At 57.9% G+C, this 15,358-nt stretch overlaps 1 protein-coding gene across 27 annotated transcripts in view; it reads left to right on the top strand.

The window, feature by feature from the left end:
- Positions 1–15,358, top strand: part of CACNA1G (calcium voltage-gated channel subunit alpha1 G) — a 62,529-nt gene that overhangs the window by 2,424 nt on the left and 44,747 nt on the right. For all 27 annotated transcript variants that reach the window (XM_054708902.1, XM_054708896.1, XM_054708892.1 and 24 more), the window contains exons 2-9: positions 4,924–5,035; positions 5,206–5,339; positions 5,663–5,760; positions 7,767–7,926; positions 8,404–8,704; positions 8,852–8,944; positions 11,424–12,204; positions 14,359–14,735. In XM_054708902.1, the coding sequence (XP_054564877.1) occupies positions 4,924–5,035; positions 5,206–5,339; positions 5,663–5,760; positions 7,767–7,926; positions 8,404–8,704; positions 8,852–8,944; positions 11,424–12,204; positions 14,359–14,735 (2,056 nt within the window). The remainder of the gene's footprint in view (positions 1–4,923; positions 5,036–5,205; positions 5,340–5,662; positions 5,761–7,766; positions 7,927–8,403; positions 8,705–8,851; positions 8,945–11,423; positions 12,205–14,358; positions 14,736–15,358) is intronic.

The raw sequence follows: 15,358 nt of genomic DNA, 5'->3' as shown, positions 1-15,358 counted from the left end.
CAGTTTCTTGGCAAGTGGGCTGCCTAGGTGTGTGCCCACCACTCCCGTGGCACCCAGGCGCCAAGCGGAACCCGTGTTGTTGCTACCAGAGGCGCTCTGACCGGCTCCGGGCCTCAGCGTTTGTTTCCCTTTCTGTCTCTCTGGCTTCTGTGAAGCTTCCCTTGACGCCACAAGGTTTCTCTCTGCACCTCTGACCCCGAGGGACCCGGGGACACCTTCCCCCCAAGTAACCGAAGCTAGTGAGACTCTTCCGGGCGTCCTTCTCAGTGCCCTGCTCTCCTGGCCTCTGTCAGAGACCAGGTTTCCTAGAGGGAGATCTAGACCCAGGTAGAAGGAAGGGTGTGTGTGTGTGTGTGTGTGTGTGTGTGTGTGTGTGTGTGTGTTGGGGAGGGAGGGAGGGCAGCAGAAGGAAGAGAGGCTGGGAAGTTTTGGTATTGGGGAGGCCAGGGGAGCTTCCAGCAGTCAATTCAGCGTCAGAGAGGCCCCCCTCCTCCCAGGTTACAGGGGAGTGTGGTGGACTTCCCAGTATGTGTTTCTTCAAGTGTGAGGGAGTGCGCTTCCCCGCCCGGGAAGGAGATCCTGAGCATTCCCTCCCCGGCTGTTGTGTCACATCTGGAAGTTTGTGTAGGAGTTTCTCCAAGCTCAGAGCCCAGCACAGCTTTTTCTCATTTGGAAATCACAGGCTGGCATTTGGGATGCTGAGAGGGGGAGGGGGGCCCGAGGGGGAGAGGGGAGCCTGCCAGGAGTGGGGGGAGGAGAAGGGGGAGGCCTGGACGGGCAGGAACCCTAATGGCTTCCAGAAGCGAGTGTGAGTGTGTGACTGCGTCACTGTGTGTGTCTGAGTGTGTGCGTCTGGAGGGGAGGGGGCGCCCGGAATTTCTGGAGCTTTCCTTGCCACTGTCCCAGTGCCCCAAGTTTGCCTGTTTCTCCTACCTGGGGAGAAATCTCCATTTTGGTCCTCAGAGCAAATGGGAGAGGGGCGTTCTTTCTGTCTCTTCACGAATGCCGTCCTCCCATTTTCAAACCCAAGGTTCTCTAGAGGGGTTCTGGGGAGAAGGGCTGGGGTTAAGGAATTGAATAGGACGGGGTGTGTGTGTGTGTGTGGGGGGGTGGCAGGAGGGCAGAGCCTCTTTTTGTCCCAGGCACACCTTCCTTCTGGGTCACACACCCACTCTGCTCCACAGAACTGTTGGGGGACTCCCCATCACCCACAGTGCCAGTTGGAGCCATTCCTGGGATTACCCCCACCCCACAGCCCCCCTTACCCCTCGCCTGCTCTCACCCCACCCTGCCTGCCTCAGCCAGGATGGCGACAGACACAACTGCTCACACACACACACACACACACACACACGCGCGCACGCACGCACACACACACACACACGCACAGTCACAGACATTTGAATCGGATTTCTGGCCTATTTCCTCTCCAAAGATTCCAGCAGGCCGGCTCTCTGTGTCTCTGCCTCACGTCTGTCTCTGGGTGGGGCCGGCTGCCTTTCTTCAGGCTTCAGTTTTCAGTTCAGCTGGAAGCCTCTCTCCCCACACACCCACATGCTGGAGCCGGTGGCGGGGAGACCACTGGGAAGCAGGCGTGTGGGAGTGGGGGCTCGGCGGGGGAATTCCCCTGTCTGCCTTCCTAGCAGGAGCCTTGCTGCTGAGCCCCTTTATCCCACCCCAACCCGGGGAACGCTGAATCCCATAGACACCAGCCTCTCCATGGAGTGGCTGAGAACAGCACCCCACCTTCCTACCAACTTCTGGGAGGCCAGGATTCCTGGGTCCAGGCCGGCTCCTCAATGCTCCTCCGTTTCAGATTTCCAGGTTCCTAGTGGGGAATGGGCAGCTGAGGGCCTGCTCCCCTTCTCAGTCATGCCCTGTTTAGACCCCCCGGGCCTCTGGAGGTGCCCCAGCCCCCCTCCCTCCTCTCCCACCTCCCTCTCCCTTACAGCTGCCAGGCTACAAGGGCTCTAGACAAAGCCCCACAGAGAGGACTCGGTTGTGCAGATAACATGCTCTAGTTCTCTCTCCTGGAGGGAGAAGAGGAGGAGCCATGGAAGTGGGGTCCCTCGCCCTGCCATTTCCTTTTTCTCTGCTTTTGATGGTGGGTTGTGAGGAGAAGAAAGATCCTCCCCTCTCCTACCCACTTCTCCCTTTGGGATCCACTCCAGCCCGGACAGTCACCATAGCAACAGTAGACATGTGACTGCACAGGTCTCTCATCGTCACTATAGCAACCAGTGTCCCCCGTTCTCTTGGTTGCTATGGAGATTTGTCACAGGGTTTCCCCCCAAGTTGATAACCTGTGGGTCTCCCTGCTTCTCCTTCCCTGCTCGAGGACTAGACAGCAGCCTAGGTAAGGGGAGTTCATGTGTGAGGGGGTCCTTTTAATTACCATGGCAACAAATCCACACCACCTGGTGACACATCCTCCTGTTGTTATGGCAACAGAGGAACATCACACAGTGACATACGGCTATATTCCCAGGGAAACAAGCCCTACTTTGAGAAAGGTGAAAGACACCCCCCACCCCCATTAATTATTCCTTAATTCAGATTGTCCCACATTTTTCTGTGCCTTGGTGTCTTCCCTGTCCCTGTATGTTTATCTGTAGGGAGAGGAGAGAAGTAGAGAGAGAGCAGGATGTACCTGGGCATAAGCTGAATTGCTAAGGGGGCCCTAGAGAAGGGGCTTCTGTGGTTACGAGCTGGAGATGGGACTATTTGGAGGCACTCTGGCTACAAGAGGCCCCCGTGTGAGCATGTATAAAGCAGGGACAGGAGGGACGGCTCCCCGATGGTACCTCTGCCCTCTCCACCCCACCTACCGCCTTGGTTATCAAGGCAAGTAAGGCAGGAAAACATGAATGGGGAAATACATCTAGCTTCTAGGCAGGGGCATTGACTGACCAGTTGATTGACTCATTCATTCATTGATCCATTCATTTCTTCTTTCCAGGTATGGATCATCTGCTATATGACAGGCACTACGCTCAGCTTTGTAGGGTATATAAAGATGTATCAGAGCGCCCCTGACTTGGCAAGGGAAATGGGATAGGTGAAGAGAATGACAGGGTGGAGCCACCGCCATTAGAGCAGTTCACACAGGTGTCCCAGCAGCCACTCTTCCCAGAACTACCTACCTTCCCCCAATGCAGAGATATCTGCTCACATGGGTCCCTTCCCTGCAGAGGGGCGGAGAGGGGGCGAGCTTGGCGAAAGCAGACCAATTTTTGAGAGTAATTGTGTCTTTGCTTTTCGGGATGATAGCCCCAGGGGAGCTCCCTCCCTGTCCCCCTTTTTCCAGGGTGACCCCTGGCTGACCCCTATTCTGGAGAGAGACACACTGGGCTCCAGCTCCACTCAGGAAAACAGCTCCATGGAAACAACACTTTTCATTTCCCACTTCCATCTACTTACCCCAGAAACCTAGAACTTGCTTTTTTTCTAACTTTTATTCTTGTGAGGAGGTGGAGGGTAGGGAAATGGCCGTGTCTGGGGACAGTTGGGTATCTGATGGAGGGAAGTGATGTCTGAGAGAAGAGGGCCTGGCTGACAGAGGAGGGGAGGAGGGCTATGGAGGGATTGAGCGAGTCAAGGACTCCTGGAGAGGGGGCATGGTCAGGTACAGGGCAGAGATGGGGTGTGGCTAGGATCGGCTGGGAAGAGTCATTGGGTCTTGGTCACAGGTTTCTCACTCTAGAAGTGGAGTGACAACAGGAAGGTCCTGTCTCTTCTGGGCCCTCTCTACCCCACTGCTTCTGGCTTGGCGGGTCATGCTGGGAGCAGACCCTTCCTCCCTCCATCCCTTGGAGCCCAACCTCTGCTTGCTTCCAACCTCTTTGCTCTTGCCCACTCCTCTCATATTTTCCTTGGGAAAAATAGGCTGCTTGTCCAGAACCTTCTGGTGTCCAGAACCTTCTAAGGTCCAGAGACCCATTTCATGCATCTCTTGCTGATGGGCTGGAGGTGAGCCCCTCAATGAAGTACACGATGTGGAAAGAAGCAGGTTTCAGAAAGACTCCTCTCTCCCCATTCCTGCAAAACAGGGTCTGTTGTCGTTGGTCCGGGCTAGGGCTTGGCTGGAAGCCACAAGGAGGTGTGATGGCAGCCTGGTCTGTGTGTGCAGGGTACTGTCCACTCTGCACAGGCTGGGGGCTGTGTCCAGCACAGGGCACGGCGTGTCGTGGGGGCTCATGATTTAACGCGTGACTGTGCTAGAGGCCATCAGGTCTTTGAGAGGCCGGGGGGCTGGTGGTGGAAGAGGCAGCCGTGGGCTCTGGTGCTGTGGCGAAGCTGTGGACCCTCCTGGCTGCCTCTGCCTATCTGTCTGGGCCAGTGTGGCCACGACAGCCCTCGCCCTGCATGCTTGAACCTGTCTCACGCTGGCTTTTCTTGTGACCTTGAGCACAGGACGTTGGCTCTCCGAGCCTCAGTTTCCTTGGGTTCTGGGGAAGAAAACGGTTTACCCCAGGCACCTCCCGGGGGGCTGTGAGCACCACGTGTGGCGTGGTGTGAGAGTGCTTGGTAAACTGTAAGGCAGACAGAGTCTGACTTTAGGTTTGTGTCACACATTCACATACATTATCTCATTTGCTTCTCACATCTTCCCTGGGAGGTAGGGAGAATCGGATTCAGATTCAGCAGCAAACTCTTGGTGTCTGGCATTTCCATAAGTGTGATCGATTTTATTCCCCAAATGGCTTGTGTAAATAGTCAGGGTATTTATGGCTTTTCTGACTTTGCAGATGAGGAAGGCTGGGTCCAGAGGGGTGAGATGACCAAGGTGGGACGGGGCCAGGGCCTTCCCATTGCTCCTGTCAGATGGGGTTGGGAGGTCAAGAAGCTGGAGGCACTGGGGTGGGGGTGGGGCATGGGCTCCGTTCCAGCCCTGGCCTGCTGTTTCCTTGACCACCTGTTTACCTGGTTTGAGCGTATCAGCATGTTGGTCATCCTTCTCAACTGTGTGACTCTGGGCATGTTCCGGCCGTGTGAGGACATGGCCTGTGACTCCCAGCGCTGCCGGATCCTGCAGGTGAGTGCGTGTGCGGTGTGTGTGTGTGTGTGTGTGTGTGTGTGGCGGGGGGGCTCCTAATAACCCTGACCCCTTCTCTGTAAGAGGCCCTGACCCCGCTGATGGGCTGGGGGTGGGGCATATTCCCCCACCCCCTTCTCAGTTTCAGCAGCCTCTCATCCCCACACCAGGCCTTCGATGACTTCATCTTTGCCTTCTTCGCCGTGGAGATGGTGGTGAAGATGGTGGCCTTGGGCATCTTTGGGAAAAAGTGTTACCTGGGAGACACTTGGAACCGGCTGGACTTTTTCATCGTTATCGCAGGGTGAGATCCTGGGCTGGGTGTGGGCAAGAAATGGATTAGATCAGTCCCATCCCTCGGGCCAGAGTCCTAGGCCTGCCCCCCCCCCCCCCCAGCCTACAGTGCTGCTCTCCCCCCCCCCGCCTCCCCCCCGCCCCGTTCACTAAGGGTCCGAGGCTGTCCAGCCTGTTCTTCTCTGAATCCGTGGCCTCTGCAGGGTCCCTGGGTGGAGGAGGGGAGGGTCGGAGTTTGTGCTGCACCTCTGCAGCAGGATTCCTCATTGACCTCTTTTGACCCCCATGGCGGCCTCAGACTCAAAGGGCCTCCCTTTGGGCCCCTCCCTGCAGGATGCTGGAGTATTCGCTGGACCTGCAGAACGTCAGCTTCTCAGCTGTCAGGACAGTCCGTGTGCTGCGACCGCTCAGGGCCATTAACCGGGTGCCCAGTGAGTGACCCCTCGGCCCTCAGCCCCTGGACCGAGAGCCCCAAGAGGAAATAGGGACATCTCAGACCCCACCCCTACCTCCTGACCACTCACAGGCCATATCAAGGAAGGGCTTAGTGGGAAGCTGGGGTCACTGAAGCCAAAAGGAGCCCCTCCCCCCTGGCTGTGGTTCTGTAAGAATGACCTGGAAAGACCCTCCCCGCTCACTTGAGCCTGATTTTGGGTCAGAGTCTCAGAAGTGTCTCCGATGACTCCTTCCCTGGGATAGGGGTGGTGAGAACGAGGTAGAGAGGATGGCAGGCCGGGAGTGGGTGCAAGGCGCCTCGGCCTTTTCTAGCCAGAAGTCTCTCATGCGATGGGGGTCTCATTGGTGAGACCACATGGTCGCGCTGAGCCTGACCTCTCTCAAGACAAGGCCACTCCGTGCCTCACCCTCCCACCTGTATCCCCCTCTTCATTCTCACCCCCTTCCAACTCGTCATAGCAACTGACTGCCGGGACCATTATCTAAATTAAACCGCATTGGCTCCCCGAGCCAACGAAGCTTTGGCAGTTCTAGCTCCCCATACATCCTGCCCCCCACCCTTGCTCAGGCCCCCTTCGCAACTCCCTAACCTACACCAGCTGCAGATGGTCTTTGCTGAAATCCCTGGAGTGGGGTGGGTTGGAGGAGCCGGTTTCTGGGAGTCATGTGGCGGCAGCCCCCTTTGCTGTGTGTGTGCGTGTGCATGCGTGTGTGTGCGTGTGCATGCATCCTGTGTGTGTGATGAGCTGCCTCTGGGTGGGCAGAGCTGCTCAGTGTGTCCTCCAGGCGCTGTGCTGTGCTGGTTAACAGGAGCTCCGGGCGAGGCCTGCCTTCGCCGCCTCTCCCGCCCAGGTGATGGCTGGCAGATTTATAGGCTGCTGTCTAACCACCGGTGTAATTCCTTTAATGCAAACCCTGAGGAATTGATCTCAGCTGGAGCACCGAGGAGCTGAAGGGGGATGGGGCTGAGGAGAGGGAGAGGCACGAAGTGAGAACACGGGGCTGCTAGGGGCAGGGACAGGGCAGCTGTAGTCACCAAGCCTGTTAATTAGCTGCCGCTTAGAAGCTTTTCCCCTGGAGGGAGCAGGGGGCTGGAAGCAGCACTTTGGGAGTCAAAACCAGCCATGAAAGGTCTGTGAGTCTGACAGGGGCTTGGAGGCTGGAGGCTGGTCCAGACCTTGTGGGTAGATTGGTCCTAGACCTGACGCGGTAAGGGAGCGTGGGGTAGTGGTGGCTCGTCCCTGAGAGGATGTTGCTGATGGATGGCCACCTGAGAAGATAGCCTTGTGTGCCCGTCAGGTCCTGGGGTGGCGATCTGGACCACACAGAGAGCAGACTGGGGGCAGGGGGCTGGGAACCGCTGTGGAGCACAGGACAACTCATCCCCGACAGAGGGCCTGGATCTCAAAGTGAGAGTCCTGCCTGCTAACTTCCCTCCTGGAGTTCTCTGCCTCAGTTTCCCCAGTGACTGTGGTGGCAGTAACAGAAAAAGGTCAGCTGACTGTGGTGAGAGCAAGACTAGGAGGGGAGCGTGTGTGTGTGTGTATGTGTGTGTGTGTGTGTGTGTGTGTGTGTGTGTGTAATGGGATTCGGAAGCCGGGCCTGGTTGAAGTCCCGGCACCTACAATTACCAGCCCTGGACCAGTCATGCCAGTTTTCTGGAACTCGACCCTCCTCTGCAAACTGGGCCTGATATTCACGCCGCGAGGATGCTAGGTGGGATGCGGTGCAGGAGGGTGCTTTGGGAAGGGCCGTTACTCTGGCTCACCCTTGGTGGTCCCGCACACTGACTAAGGTGGGGGGGCCACGAGGGGTTGCTGGTAGAGTTAGCAGCTGCAAAGGGCTGCCTGCGGAGTTCGGGGTGTCTGTTGGTCGGTCGGTAGGTCTCAGCCTCAGAGGCCCCGGTGGGCCCCCTCTGGGAGTGCTGCCAGGCCCGTGGCAGCCAGCCTGGCGCCCCCAGCGTGGCTTCTGCCCCCCACAGGCATGCGCATCCTTGTCACCCTGCTGCTGGACACGCTGCCCATGCTGGGCAACGTCCTGCTGCTCTGCTTCTTCGTCTTCTTCATCTTCGGCATCGTGGGCGTCCAGCTGTGGGCAGGGCTGCTCCGGAACCGCTGCTTCCTGCCCGAGAACTTCAGCCTGTGAGTGTCACAGGGGCCGGGGGTCACCTGCGAGTGGTGTGGAGGGCTGGGACCGCCTCCGTCCCCGTTGCCGTTGACATATCTGCTCTCCTACCCGTGACACGTCTGGTTCTCAAACTCCCACATTAGAGTCACTTGGGGAGCTTACGAAATTCTTGAGGCCTGGGTCCCACCCCCACAGAGTCTGATTTCATTGGTCTGGGGGTCAGCCTGGGCCTGGGGAGTTCTATAAGCTCCTCGGTGAGCCTGAGATGCCGCCTCATGGGACAAACCTCCCACGATCCGACTCTGGAGTTTCCGGCTCATCCTCACACCCCCTATCCACACTCACCAGTCCCCGCGCCGGCCCGGAGCTTGCCCCGGCTCTGGTCCTTGCCCTCCTCACCCCGCATGCCTCGGTGCACACATGCAGTTCTCCCCTCTGGGGCCTTCCCCCCGGGGAACCCGCCCCCAGCCTCACCCCTTCCCCCTCCACAGCCCCCTGAGCGTGGACCTGGAGCCCTATTACCAGACGGAGAACGAGGACGAGAACCCCTTCATCTGCTCGCAGCCCCGGGAGAACGGCATGCGGTCCTGCCGGAGCGTGCCCACCCTGCGCGGGGAGGGCGGGGGCGGCTCCCCCTGCGGCCTGGACTACGAGGCCTACAACAGCTCCAGCAACACCACCTGCGTCAACTGGAACCAGTACTACACCAACTGCTCCGCCGGGGAGCACAACCCCTTCAAGGGCGCCATCAACTTCGACAACATCGGCTACGCCTGGATCGCCATCTTCCAGGTGGGGCAGCCTGGGGGCCGGGAGGTTCCGCAGGCCGGGCTGGGGCGGTCCTGCTCCGCGTGGGGGGTGGGGTCAGGGCCTCTGGAGGAGACTGCAGGAGGCTTTAGGGGGCCTGGAGTCAGCCTGCCCCTCTGCCCACCTCCCCAGGTCATCACGCTGGAGGGCTGGGTCGACATCATGTACTTTGTGATGGATGCTCATTCCTTCTACAACTTCATCTACTTCATCCTCCTCATCATCGTGAGTGATTCCTCAGGCCCCCGAGGGGATGGGGGATCCTAGGGAAACGGGTCGGGGGAATCCAGAGAGGGGAAAGCTTGCTCGGTCTCAAGTTCTAGCTCTCAGGACAAGTCCCACTGGGACGCAGACAGAGAGGGCACCTGTCGGGAGCACTCGGGAGGAAATGCAAGGTCAAGGCCGGACTCTGTCACTTACCACAACTCACAACATAGGGCGAGTCATTCCCGCCAGGCCCCCAGCCCCACCCCGGACCTCTGTTTGTGTAAAATGGGCGGTTCTCAGGCCAGGGTGATACCACCTCCGGAAGTGGCAAAGGCTGGTCCTGGTTTTCACCAGGACTGGCAGGGCACTATTGGCACTTGGTTGGGGAGCGGGCAGGAGGTGGTAAACATTCGGCAAAATGGTTTGTTCGACCCCAAATTCCCATCGCCTGCTATGAAGAAACACTGCACGATCTCCTGTTCCTTCCAGCTCAGAAGCTCCAAGACTTAATGAGGGCAGAAGACAGAGGCAAAAGTAGCAGTATTTAAAATTTAAGTCACTGCCATCCCATCGTTTAACAATTTAACTGCTACTACTTATAGCTAATATTTACTGAGCACTTACAAGGTGCACTGGTTCGTAATGCGGATTTTTGCATTCTTAACCGGTACGCCCTGCACAAAATCCGCATTGTGAACCGGTGCACCTGGTACTCTGCTCCAGGCCCTGCTCTAAGCACTTGTTATGTGCTGGTGCGTGTAATTCTCACCAGGACCCTGTTATCATTTCCACTTAACAGATGAGGAGACCAACGTGTCCTCCTTGGTCGGACCTCAGCGTGGGCTTGGCATGTGCTGTGGGTTTGGCATGTGCTGTGGGTTAATCTTGCTGGGTGGGGCGTTGGTGCTGTTGTGCACTCAAACAGCTGCTGCCTGCTGAGTCTCCATAGTCCCTAGGGAAGGGGGTTCAGAGAATGGGGCCCCAGCTCCTACATGAGAACTCTGAGCTTCAGAGGGCTTGGTCACCAGGCTGAGTGGCTGGAGCCGAGAAATCCACCCCAGGCCACTGACTCCAAGCCCAGCCCTTTTCCCAGGTCACCAAGAGGCCAATGACAGAGCCAACAGAGGGGCAGATATGAGAGAAAGAGATCAAAATCTACACAGGATTTAGGGCAAGCTTCAGAGAGAGGTGGAGACAGAATACGGCAGTGAGAGACGGTGGATAGGCCCTGAGAAAGAACGAGTCCTCCAGGCCACCCCCTCCGGCCCCTGCAACAGTCCCTAGTGCGAAAGAGTGGCCAGGCTGGGGGCCTGTTCCCATCCCCCATCAGGACCTGGGGTGGCGTCCCCCATCAGTGCCTTGTGGAAGCCGGTTCTTTTCACTCTGCTGTTCTCTCTGGGCTTGGGTGAGGGGGAAGGACGTAGACAGGGAGGTGAGGGGCCCAGTTTCCACCCTCCCACACACCCCCTGAGAAATCTTTCCAAACAGCTCTCTGGACTCACACCAGTGAAGCTAATTATCATAATTACCAGGACACAATTCAGAAAAACAAAACTGCTTTGTCACCATAAATATTCATTTCCTTCCTTCTGGATTATTGCCCAAGCAATGGCCATCCCAGAACTCTAGGGAAACTGAGGCACGGGGATGGGGACAGGGAAGTGTGGACAAGTCAGAGTGACAGCTTGGCTAGTCCCCAGGGTTCAGGGTTCAGCCCATCACCTGTCTGGGCGAGGGGGTAGGCATGGGGAAAAGAGATACAGGCAGAGCCAATGGTCATGAGCATGCTGAGGACCCAAGGTTATAAGACTCTCCCACTCAAGGTCACACGGCTAGAATTGGGACTGGAAGCAGGCGTCTTGTGAACAAGGATTTTGCTAACATCTCAAAGGCTCGAACCAGTGTGAAAACCCCGTGTCCCCAAGGCTGGCTTCATTTCCCCAGCCTTCTCTACTCCTGACGGGAACTGGGGAGGGGTGTCCGGAATCTGTGCACAGGCACGTTTAGGGGCCGGGAGCCACAGCGATGCCTTAGAATGCCGGCGAGCTGGGTTCCGTCCTTAGCTGTGCCAGACATGAGCTGAAGGATCTTGGCAGATTCCTCAGACCCTCCGAGCCTCAGTTTCCTCACCGTCCAATGAAGATAACAGAAGTATCACCTCTTGAGACAGTCAAGAGCAGGGGTCCTCAAACTTTTTAAACAGGGGGCCAGTTCACTGTTGGAGGGCCGGACTATAGTTTAAAAAAAGCTATGAACAAATTCCTATGCACACTGCACATAGCTTATTTTGAAGGAAAAAAACAAAACGGCAGAAAACACCCGCATGTGGCCCGCGGGCCGTAGTTTGAGGATGCCTGGTCAAGAGGATACAATGAGACAGCGCTGGGACAGTGGCCGAGCCCAGTGCCCGGCCACAGGAAGTGCCCCGTACTCGGTGGCTGGCATTGTGATTCCCTCCTCTTCAGGACATCTCCTCTTGCTGTCCCCACCCCAACAGGTGGGCTCCTTCTTCATGATCAACCTGTGCCTGGTGGTGATCGCCACGCAGTTCTCAGAGACCAAGCAGCGGGAGAGCCAGCTGATGCGGGAGCAGCGCGTGCGGTTCCTGTCCAACGCCAGCACCCTGGCCAGCTTCTCGGAGCCGGGCAGCTGCTACGAAGAGCTGCTCAAGTACCTGGTGTACATCCTCCGGAAAGCGGCCCGCAGGCTGGCCCAGGTGTCTCGGGCAGTGGGCGTGCGGGCCGGGCTGCTCAGCCCGGCGGCCCTCGGGGTCCAGGAGCCCCAGCCCAGTGGCAGCTGCTCACGCTCCCATCGCCGCCCGTCCGTCCATCACCTGGTGCACCACCACCACCACCACCACCATCACTACCACCTGGGCAACGGGACGCTGCGGGGCCCCCGGGCCAGCCCAGAGATCCAGGATCGGGAGGCCAACGGGTCCCGCCGGCTCATGCTGCCACCGCCCTCGACACCTGCCCTCTCGGGGGGCCCTCCTCGGGGCGCAGAGGCTGTGCACAGCTTCTACCATGCCGACTGCCACTTGGAGCCAGTCCGCTGCCAGGCACCCGCTCCCAGGTCGCCATCCGAGGCATCAGGCAGGACTGTGAGCAGCGGGAAGGTGTACCCCACTGTGCACGCCAGCCCTCCGCCAGAGATGCTGAAGGAGAAGGCACTTGTGGAGGTGGCCCCCACTTCCGGACCCCCCACCCTCACCAGCCTCAACATCCCACCTGAGCGCTACAGCTCCATGCACAAGCTGCTAGAGACGCAGAGTACAGGTGAGAACTCGGGAGGGGGCATGTGGCTGCCTCTCATCCCGGGGCCAGGTGGTGGCCCAGAGGGGTCTGGGGGTCTGGAGTCAGAAGGACTGGGCTCGGATCCCCATTCTGCCACTCACAGCCTTGGGACCTTCAACCAGTCACGTGACTTCTTTGAGCCCTACTTTTCTCACCTGTTAAAATGGGAATTATAGTTCCCACGTTGTAATAATAACAATAACCATCATGTTATAAGCACCTGCTTGCTACATGCTCTGCGCTGTTTGGTATAATACCTACGGTTGTTGGCCAGTTGCTCCGTGCCTGTCACATGCCTTGCAGGCAAAATCCTGTTGGCTCCTCCGGTTTGAACGATAAGCTTTCTTTTTGACCCCATTTTACTGATGAGAAAAAGGAGGCTCGCAGAGGTGGCAGGTCGTGGTCCAAGGTTGTGCCATTAGTGAGGGGTGGACTTAGGACCCTCTGACACTGAGGCCCATGCTCTATGCTGGGACCCCCTCGTTGCCAGGCGTGGAGGAGAAATGGTGTATGACTGTGGCCAGCACCATGCTCTCGTGGGCACGAGTTTTATTCCCTCCCCGCGGGGAGACAGGGCGCCTGGAGCAGCAAGCCCTCGGGGGGCTGTTATTCTGATGAGAGGAGCACCCCCTGTCAGGAGGAGGGAGATGCTCGCTGCCTGTGGGTGTCCCCCAGTCAGGCAGGCAGGGGCGGTGGGCCCCCTTCCACAGACAGACTCCCTGGCAGCACAGCCCAGGGCCTGTATTTCAGGGAGGACTTGGCACGTGGGAGAAGTGGTGTATTTGTGGGAATGTGGGCTGGGATAGGAAGGTGTGATCACAGGACGCAGTGCGAAGGGTTCTGGTGCCAACTCTTCCACTACCCGCCACGTGACGCGAGCAGTTGCACGCACACGCGCCGGCACATTTCAGTTCCCTGCTCTATAGAGGCAGGCGGGACCAGCATGGTCGGTGGATGCCTAGGGACACCCTCCCGTGTGCAGGGGGAAGGGGAACAGTGTTGGGTGCCTACTAGGGGCTGGGCTCTTAGCCTGGTGCCTGCTTTCCCTGGGTCAGTGGTCGGCAAACTCATCAGTCACCAGAGCCAAATGTCAACAGTACAACGATTGAAATTTCTTTTGAGAGCCAAATTTTTTAAACTTAAACTTCTTCTAATGCCACTTCTTCAAAATAGACTCTCCCAGGCCGTGGTATTTTGTGGAAGAGCCACACTCAGGGGGCCAAAGAGCCGCATATGGCTCGCGAGCTGCAGTTTGCCAACCACGGCCCTGGGTGGTTCCTCACGTTCCTTTCAGCTCCCATATGTTATGGTCAAAGCTGGGTTTAAACAGACATTTATGTCTTAGGGATAGGTCACTGTGTGTGTGCGCATGCACGGTCTGGTGTGTGTGTGTATGTGTGTGTGTGTATGCATGAAGCCATCCTGTGTGTGTGTGTGTGTCTGTATGTGTGCATGTGTCTGGTGTTCGTGTGTGTATGTGTGCATACATATCTGATGGTGTAGGTGCATGTGTGCGCACACAGGAGTAATGCTCCTGTCTGGTGTGTATGCATGCCCATGTGTGCACGTGCCTGTTACATGTGCATTGTGTGATTTGCATGTGTCTGTGTGCACATGTGTTTGGCTGTGCATGTGTGGTATGCAAATAGTGTGTGTGTACATAGTACATGTGTTTATGCACATGAAGTGTCTATGGTGCACATGTGCATGTGTCTGGTGCGTGCATGAGCACACATGTGAGGGCGTGTGATTTAAGAGTCCTTTGGGAAATACTGCTCAGAGCAGTGTTGGTGTAGGGCTGGAGACCCTGGGATGTAGAGATGACCTAAGCTCTGTGCTGAAGGCTCCTAGGACCTCACATAAGAGCTTCCCAGGACCTCAGAGGACATCAAGGCCACCTGCCTGACCCTGGGACACTGCAGTGACTGTCAGAAGGATGCTATTGGCATTTGGGAGCATTCTGTTGCTCAGAACTGCTCACATTGTAGGGCATTCGGCATCCCTGGCCCACTGAGTGCCCAGCACCCCCTCATTGTAACAACCCCATGCTCCCCACTCATTTCATCCACCCTCTGAGGGAAGGGCCACCCCAACTAAGAAACCCTGGAGCCTCTAACCTCTGCCCTCCTGTCTCAGGCACCTGCCAAAGCTCTTGCAAGATCTCCAGCCCTTGCTTGAAGGCAGACCGTGGAGCCTGTGGCCCCGACAGCTGCCCCTACTGTGCCCGGGCTGGGGCAGGGGAGGTGGAGCTCGCCGGCCACGAGATGCCTGACTCAGACAGCGAGGCGGTTTATGAGTTCACACAGGACGCCCCGCACGGCGAGCTCCGGGACCCCCCGAGTCGGCGGCGACGAAGCCTGGGGCTGGACGTGGAGCCCAGCTCCGTGCTGGCCTTCTGGAGGCTGATCTGTGACACCTTCCGGAAGATTGTGGACAGCAAGTACTTTGGTCGGGGCATCATGATTGCCATCCTGGTCAACACGCTCAGCATGGGCATCGAGTACCACGAGCAGGTAGGGCAAGGGCCCGAGGGTCCCTGGGGCTGGGGACCCTCTGCCTCCCTCCCCTCCCACCTGCTGTGTTCAGCTGCCTCACCGCGCTGCTAGCCTGCGTGGCAGGAAGGACGGGGGAGACGCAGCAGCGCGTGGGGCCGCGTTGGAGGGTGAAAACCAGTGAATGTCACGCAGTGTCTGAGTCTGGGAGGTGCCGGGGCAGGGGCAGGGTCTGAGCCGGGTGTGTGCTTCCTGGGACGGCTTCCCAGGGGAGTCAGGCTTTGAAGGATGTGCGTGCGTGACGAGCACCAGCTGTGGGCAAGGCCTCTTTGGAGCCACAAGTCCCTGGAAGAGATTTGGGTCTTTGGAGAAGATAATGGGGGGAGGGGAGGGGTTGGGGGATCCCCCTAGCGTTCACCTGGCTCATAATTAGGATCACGATGGACTAGGAGCAGGTAGGGGTGTAGGTAGGGGTGAGGGGTGGAGGGCTGGTGGCTGCGCCTGGATGGAGCCAAGGCCGCCGGGGCCTGGCCTCTGTTCTGGGAGCCTTGCTGGGAGCGGGGTGCTGTGTGGATGAGAGGACCTTAGCGTGGTGAGGGGACTTGAAACCGTCGCGTTTGAGGAATCATTCTAAGAACCGGGAT

The sequence above is a fragment of the Eptesicus fuscus genome, chromosome 20 (genome assembly GCF_027574615.1).
Source record: "Eptesicus fuscus isolate TK198812 chromosome 20, DD_ASM_mEF_20220401, whole genome shotgun sequence".
Lineage (NCBI taxonomy): Eukaryota > Metazoa > Chordata > Mammalia > Chiroptera > Vespertilionidae > Eptesicus > Eptesicus fuscus.
The sequence above is the reverse complement of the archived record's forward strand: the minus strand, read 5'-3'. Positions and strand labels throughout refer to the sequence as shown.